The sequence below is a fragment of the Gymnoscopelus microlampas genome (assembly GCF_963454915.1).
Source record: "Gymnoscopelus microlampas genome assembly, chromosome: 6".
Lineage (NCBI taxonomy): Eukaryota > Metazoa > Chordata > Actinopteri > Myctophiformes > Myctophidae > Gymnoscopelus > Gymnoscopelus microlampas.
In genome coordinates this window covers 18,278,771-18,287,359 of record NC_139943.1, presented here as the reverse complement: position 1 = coordinate 18,287,359, position 8,589 = coordinate 18,278,771, and the positions used below count along the sequence as shown (strand labels likewise).

The window sequence follows — 8,589 nt, the reverse complement described above, 5'->3', positions numbered from 1 at the left end:
TTATTTATTATGCAGCAATAGAAAAACAGCTTGATATGTTTCCCCCGTGTAGACATTGAAACACCCCCTCCCCCAACATCACGTAAAAGATGCAGTTTCTTGGTTTTGTCAGAGAGAAAGAGGCAATAATCACAATTATTACATTTTAAGTCACTACGCCAACATGGCAGCAATCCATGTCAGCAAGCCATCCAAACACCAGATAGTCAGTCTGGTTCGAAACTGAGGAATATGACAACAAAGTCAAATCCTCAGTGTTCATTTATCCACTTGTAACTCTGAAAGTGTACAAATGTAACCAAATGGCATTTGTACACTTTCAGAGTAAAATTTAGTTGATGTACAGTTTATGTAGATCTAAACTCTAACTATGACAGAAGATCTTTAAAAACACACATGAAAAATGAGAAAACTTGTGCACAGATAATTTTGTTGCATGTACCCTTTATTTTCCATTAGTGTTGGGACAAGCTCTCCGACACACTGTAGCTTCACTGGACATGTCTTCTTGTTTTGAGTACTAAGCATGATTCTGTATTAGCATCACCTGTTGGGTTACATTTTAAATCAAGTAATCAAGTATCAGTATGTGATAAAAGGGGGTTGACAGAAATAATAAATAGTGAAAAGAAAATAGAGCTAACAAGAAAATGTGAGATAATTTCATACTTTTGTGTGGCAGCAAAAATCTGAGGCAGTCACACACACAGTCAGTCAGTCGCACACACACACACACACACACACACACACACACACACACACACACACACACACACACACACACACACACACACACACACACACACACACACACACACACACACACACACAGCCACACACAAAACAATGTAAAGTCTCTTACACAGTGAAATATATTTTACCTAGATGAGTCGATGACTATTAAACACAATAATAGTATTAAAAAATAGAGTATTTACACACAAACATCAACAAGATACATAGATGATAAATCCAGAGGCAGGAAGTTATTATTATTTGTTTGTTTTCTTATCAAGTGTGAAAAACAACAATTGGATAAAACTATTTCATGGTAGAGAACTTTACAAAATTATGACAGTGATATTAGAAACACAGTCCATTTCCTGAGCTCTCTGGTGAAGTTTAAAACTACTATGTGTGAGGATTCCTGCTCTTGTACGAAGTTACAAAAATAGAAGACAAATCGAAGGAGAAAACAGCAAAGTACATCATGTTCTCAGAGTACAAAGACCTAAAGGAGATGACTTAAGGTAAATTTATACTTTGTTGCAGGATCCTTTTCGACAAGTATCGCTCAACAAACATTTTACATAAAATAGCCTTGATGCATCATAATATAGATAGATGAAATAAAAAAATATATACAACAAATACTGAAATAGATCTAGTTTTTTGAATGTTTTTAATCAGTGTGAGGCAGAAAGAGAGAAACGCTAACCTGATTACCCTGCACCAGAAATACTAAACATTGAGTCCTCTGTTGTATTGTTCTAAACACATTCAATAAACAGAAACATTCAGTTTTCCAACTAAAATGAATAATACTTTGATATTTTTTTTATAAACGGAGTCTCCACAGGTCAGAGATATAAAACAAATAAGATTCTATAGAGATAAGATTCTGAATGAATCGAACCTGATTTAACAGTTATCTTAATAATTTCACTGGGAAGAATAATCTGACAAGAATCAATACAAGATGTCTCTTAGCTTCCTTACACATATTAATGTTTCTCTTAAGCAAAGACTGAATGGAATGCATAAAATCACAAGTAGCTAGGCCTATCTCAAACACGGCAAACAGAAAATGACTAACACATTTCTGTCAGCATCCTTTTAAAATCATTGTTAATATCCAACCAGTGGAACTTTTTTATATACTATATTCAATAACTAACCAACTAGCCCATCAACTATCATCTATACAAACAACCAATGAGCCAACCAAACCAACCAACCATCCATCCAGCCAACCAACCAGCCATCCATCCGACCAACCTACCAACCAACTCAGCGTTTAAGACACTCTTGCAGGCTCATTGGAAAATGAAAACCTCATAGTTCCAAATGACCTCATCCCTGCCTGTCAGCCAATCAGGATGTGACCTCATCTGTGCCTGTCATCCAATCAGGAATGCGTGAAAGACACAAATCAAACCGTGTGTGTGTGTGTGTGTGTGTGTGTGTGTGTGTGTGTGTGTGTGTGTGTGTGTGTGTGTGTGTGTGGTTTTGTGGTGGGCGCCCTGTCAGTCCAGTGAGTATGTGTACGTTTATGTTAACTAGCACCTTCAGAGGAATGCATAATAGAATGAAATATGAAACAGGATGGAACCTTGTTGGGTAGGTTTTGGTGTGCTCAGCACATGCTCATTTTGAACTGGATGAACAAGACTTCACCACACCAAAGTTGCATAACTTTGATCATCTCAGGCTAACATTTTTGCATCCCAATTATTGAGACTAGTCATGTCATTTTGAGTTTGACTGAGAAAAGAGAAAAATACAAAGAATTAAGTGATAGAAAAATAACCATAAAAACATAGAGGCAGCTTTATCATCTTTTCACTCATACAGCATACATGTACCTCATATATCTGAAGTATGTACAAACACATATCCAACTCTCCCTAGGAACAACAAACAGACAGACAGACAGACAGACAGACAGACAGACAGACAGACAGACAGACAGACAGACAGACTATTACCAGGAAAAGAGTTTTAAATTACTCATCTTCTCAATAATTAATACTTTTGTATGGAACACAAAATGGAAGAGCACACAACAAAATAAAACCTTTGCAAACACAAAGCATGTTCATGTCCTCATTCGTGCCCTTTTGACCAAAAGGAATGATACAACTTAACAATAAATAGACATGGCTGAAGAAACTGCCCCTCGTTTTGCCAATAGCTATTCAGTGTTTCATCGCCTGAGAATTGGCCCACAGTTCTGCTGCTTGAGATAAGAGAGTAACCAATGGTATCAGGAAAAAAAGTTTTTAATTTATAATACTACTGTGGCAAGAGGTCTTCATTATTAAGCAGATTGATTTGGCAGGCAGTGTCCCAAACACTATTTATTCATAATACTGTGACACAAGGTCAACAATACTGATAATATGGAATGATTCAGGAGGCAGCATTGTCCCCAAAACACTCGCCTTGGTTCCCTGTCTCTCAGAACATCTCAGACCCAGTACTGGTTCTTTTTCAGGGGTGGGTTCGATGTCCGACAGTGCTGCAGAAGCTCCGGGTCGGCCTCCTTGGAGTCCATGTTGGACATGGGGATGTTGTTGGCCGCGTCTGTCTTACGGAAAGTCTCAGTCCCAGCCACCTCTCCATTCTTGGGCTTGGACGAGGCATTCTGGACGTTGTGCTTGCCCGTCTTGTTCTTGCGGATAAGGTAGTAGGCCAAGATGGCCGCCAGGAGGAGTAGGAGGAGGATGACGAGGATAGGGATGAGGATGGACCAGAGATTGTTGCGCCGGGAGACAATGGGCTTCCTGTGGGAGTCTGAGGGACCCCCGGACGAGGGAGGGGCTGTTGTGGGGCCCTCTCCATGGGGCCAGTCCATGTTGCCCCTCCAGCGTGGGCCGGCTGGTGTGGCACGGGGATATCCTGCCCCGCCCGGGAGATCATTACTATCCACCCACGGTAACTCTGGGGGAACTCTGAGCAGAGTAGCAGGGTAGACGCCAGAGGCATTGTAAGGTGCAGTTTGGAACGCGAGAACGCATTCTGCCGGAGGGACGCCATGGGCTTTAAGCAGGAAGCGGGCTTCATCTTGAGTTACGCCACCTTGTGATCCAGGAGAATCATTTAGGATCTCCATTGCCACACGGCCATCATCCAAGTCACGTTGGCTGAAGGTATCAACGGGTTGACCTGCTCCAGGATGACCTTGTGACCTCACGAACCTGGCTCCCCGAGGCTGCTGGATGACACTGAACACAGGGTTGGTCCTGGTTTTGTTAACCAATGGTGTCGCATCCAGAAGCTTCCTGTCCAATTGGACGAGAGCGCCCCGCGGCAGGAGAGGGTCCTGTGCGATGTTGGCCAGAGGTTTGACTGTTATATTGAGGACCGATGACACGTTTGCCGCCCTACTCCGTGCTACGAACGCCACGCTGTCTCGAGGTGAGGTGGACTTGACAAAGCGCACACTGACTCGGCCCTCCTTGATCTGCGTCTGGGTGAAAGCGGACGTGGGCTGTCGGTCCACCATGACAGCTGCATACTTGGGAACATTGGTGATCTTATAGAGAACTTCCTCTTCAATGGGGCCTCCAGTTGTGGCCCTCAGCATTTCCTCTGTCACCAGCGTCTCGTCGTCCCCTTGCCTAACCTGGATCTCTGGGGCTTTGGCAAGCACCAGAGTCCTGGCCAGGACGCCAATGTGGAGTGTGTGCGGTTCGGTATGATACTTCCCGTCCGACACGACAAACTCCACAAAGCTGTCAGCCAGGCTGCCGTCACTGACGAGTCCCACCCGCCCGCTGTTCACCATCTCCTGGGTGAATTGCGAGATGGGGTCTGTGGTCATGGTGTCCACCAGACGCCCGTTGGAGGGGGCTTTGGTCACCGTGAAGCGCACCTCGTCCGGTGGGCTGTCCTCGTCTCGCGTGTTGAGGTGCTTCCGGGTCAGTACAGTCATAGAACCCTGAAGGACCTCCAGCAGCATGTCAATGCTCACCAGCTCGGGAGGGTTCGAGTCACGCCTTTTAACAGAGATGTTGAAGATTTCCTCCAGAACCACGGCCTGAGATGGGGATGGGGTCACGTCACGGACCTTGGGGTTGAGACGGACCTGAAGGGCGAAGTTGTCGAAGGAGGCTCCGGAGTCATCATGGAGGAACTCCACCTGACCCTGAGTCACTTCTTCCTGGGTGAAGTGCGGGGCATCCCGGGGAAGGTCGGTACCACGGAGGGTGATGCGCCCATGCGTGGGGAAGCGGCGGATCTCATAAACCACGTCCAGCAGGCCTTGATCCGACTCTGGCTGGCTGGCCAGCAGGTTGGAGGCATCCAGGATGGAGCTGTCGATGGCCTTCCTCTGACCTTGCACGATCTCCAGACCTGATGGAAGACAGCAAACAACCAAGTACATAATTGTTTTAGACTTTTTTGGGGTGGTCCAATTCGTGACTCAAACATAAACAATCCACCAAAAATATAATTGATAGAATGACAGATATTATAGACAATAGATACATTATTTGGTAACGATTGTAAACATTAGAGTATAACAGACTTACAGTATATTTAGATTTATGAAGAAAATATTTAAGAATGTAATATAAAACAAATCAACCTTCAAATCTCCATCAAGTTTTTTTCCCCTTCTGGAAAAAAAAGTGTGTGTGTGTGTGTGTGTGTGTGTGTGTGTGTGTGTGTGTGTGTGTGTGTGTGTGTGTGTGAGTGAGATTCTATAGCTCAAAAAAGACCAATAATACTAGCCAAAACCATCTCTACATAAATACTTGCAGTCCTCTTTTTTACCACTCTGTGTGTGTGTGTGTGTGTGTGTGTGTGTGTGTGTGTGTGTGTGTGTGTGTGTGTGTGTGCGTGCGTGCGTGCGTGCGTGCGTGCGTGCGTGGGTCCGTGTGTCCGTGTGTGCGTGTTTGCGTGTGTGTGTGTGTGTGTGTGCGTGTGTGTGTGTGTGTGTGTGAGAGTATGTTAGTGCAGAGGAAGGGGTTTACATGAAGCTGGTTTCCTTCAACGTGTTATGGATTGTTTTATTTGGATGAAAAGTTGTCCATTTCTGTATACTTTGCACATATTCTGCAGCCCTCTTGTGAAACCCATTTCTTCATGTATGAAATGAGATACACAGCTGAAGTATCGTATTCTTTTATTAAGTTCAAGAAAAAGGTTTCTTTGCACAAAATGAAATGTATATTTGTGTGCTCCAGTACTTTATTCTTTCCGGCCATTCCAGCATTTCCTTACAATGCTTAGAAAGTGGCCAATCATGATCAAGAATCAGAACTGTCCGTTTAATATAATAAACTCCCTATCCAAAGCTTGACTCAACTGACCTTTGTTCCTCCAGAGCTGTGAGGAGATGTTTCGGTGGGCGGCGTAGTAAGAGACCGTGATGGGGAGGATGTGTCGGACATCGGGAGCAGGCCGAGATGACAGGATCAGCTCGATGGAGTCCCTCACCACCCAGAATGGATCTTCAGGCATCTGGTGCTCATAATACACGGCTCCAGACTCCAACTAGGGGTTGACAGAGGAACAGAACAGAAAACACAGGAGATTTTTACAAATCAGTGTCTTTTTGGAAAGTTTCTTTGGAAAGTTTGGGATACTGTTACCAGACTCCAACTGAAGCCTGACAGTGTGGCTGGGACAGGAAACCAGAGAGCAAACAGTTTTAGAGGTGAAATATGCATCACAGATGCAACTTAAAGAAGAAAGAGCTATTACTAAAACTATCACTAGTATCATGATTTGTTTGTTTTTCAAAGTAGAGTGGGCATTGGGGATGTTGGATGCCAAAGTAGTCAGCAAATCAGGAAAATGTGCTTTGGAAAGTTTAAAAAACGGTCTGTCTAAAGTTATAGACATCAGAAAAGAATGAAATCTCAGTTTCCTGGATGGTGTCCAGACAAATATTTGAGGCTGTCAGTGGTTTTGATTTAAAAATTAGATGGTGGCATTGTTTTCATAATATTACTTATGGCTTTTCATTTTACTAATACTTAAGACATTTAAACAACTCCTGACGACAACTAACCAAAAACAAATTGTTGTGATGCAGAACTAACAATTTATCTTCTGTAACTGGGATTCTTAACAAAACCTTCCAATATGGAAATGAAAACAGTGAATCACATTCAGTATGCAGTGTCAAGACTATACGGTTTCAATGTGAGGAAAGGGATGTATTCTTTCATTCTTTTAGTATTAAGTTTAAACTTAAATAAATAATAAATAAGTAAATACATTTTAGAAAAAAATTGTTTTATATTGTATACTTTTTTTCCATGACATATATTACAATAACAACATATGCCTCGCTGATCCTTGACCACAAGAGCACAACAATTCTGACATTGTTATCCCTTATAGGTACACAATCTTGTCGTCCTACCCATGAGTATTTTTCTTGTTTTGCTCAATTTTCTCATTTAATTACATCCAGCTTTGTCCCTGTCAAATTACAAGCCATTAGAATAAGTGAAACTGTTTAAACCAAGTAGCCTCTCAAACTTTTTACACATTAATATGTATTTGGCCACGGACCCCCATCTGAAAATATTTTGTGCAAATAGCCCATGTATATACTGTACTGTACAGTACAGGCTCACAACGCGTCGCATCGCGACGCGTTGTGAGCTTGTAGATCTGCTATTTTCAAACATTTTAGTACTTTTACTTTTGGTTACTTTTAATACCAATACTTTTGTACTTTTACTCAAGTACATTTTTAATTCCGGACTATTACTTGTAACAGAGTACTTCTACATTGCAGTATTGATACTTTTACTTAAATAAAACATTAGAGTACTTTTTCCACACGCAGACAGTAAACGGTGCATCTAGAGGGCTGTGCCAGTGGTTTGTTAATGTGAGTTGAGCCAGGAACAGGGTTAGTGGACTGGAATGTGAGTGAGGCTGCGTAGTCTTTGAGGTCAGCACGTCCTAAATTCAACTCCTCACGCACATGGAAGTGTGTGTGTGCACACACATGCAGTGTGCTTGCACACTTGCAAAACAAACATCTGTGCACGTTTGCATGAACCAGTGGTGGGAAAAAGTGCTCACATCTTTTACTTAAGTAAAAGTATCAATACTGCAGTGTAGAAATACTCTGTTACAAGTAAAAGTAAGGTATTCAAAATTGACTTGAGTAAAAGTACAAAAGTATTGCTATCAAAATGTACTTAAAGTACCAAAAGTAAAAGTACTCATTGTGCAGAATGTCTCATTTCACAAGTTCAAAATGTATACAAATCTTTTGAAAATAGCTGATCTACAAGCTCACAATGCGTCGCGATAAATGGACAAAATATATATAGAGCTGAAGTAGTTAATGTATGTTTTGTAGTAATAATCTAAATCTACAAAGTAACTAGAAACTAAAGTTTTCAAATAATTGTAGTGGAGTAAAAAGTACAATATTTGCCTCTGAGATGTAGTGGAGTAGAAGTAAAAGTATTGAAAATAGGAAATACTCCAGTAAAGTAAAAGTACCTCAAAACACACACACACACACACACACACACACACACACACACACACACACACACACACACACACACACACACACACACACACAGACTAACACGCATGCCTGCACAAATACTAATCCACACAGTATGTCAGCCCTGGAATTGCTGATCTTGTAATGTGACTGTTTTCTGTTTGCTTGAGGTTACTTTACTGGCAAAATACAAACAACAGACAGGAATGTGATAAATCTGACTAATAGTGTAAGTAATAGTTGCTGGGATCAGAAGTAATCCTTTGTTCTCCAAATCTCTCTCTCGATGTCATGAGTCCTGGACTCCATGGTAGGCTAATGTCATTTTGGTGCTTTCAAAGAGATCCAAACATATTTCTGTTATGATTATCGTG

General features: G+C 41.9%; 1 protein-coding gene across 1 annotated transcript in view; it reads right to left on the bottom strand.

Annotated features, from left to right (window-relative positions):
- Positions 1 to 388: 388 nt before the first annotated feature.
- cspg4 (chondroitin sulfate proteoglycan 4) overlaps positions 389 to 8,589 on the bottom strand; it is a 96,464-nt gene continuing 88,263 nt past the window's right edge. Inside the window, exons 10-11 of the mRNA XM_084059295.1 lie at positions 6,042 to 6,225; positions 389 to 5,079 (exon numbers count right to left, since the gene is read on the bottom strand). Of these exons, the coding sequence (XP_083915421.1) occupies positions 3,191 to 5,079; positions 6,042 to 6,225 (2,073 nt within the window). The 3' untranslated portion in view covers positions 389 to 3,190. The remainder of the gene's footprint in view (positions 5,080 to 6,041; positions 6,226 to 8,589) is intronic.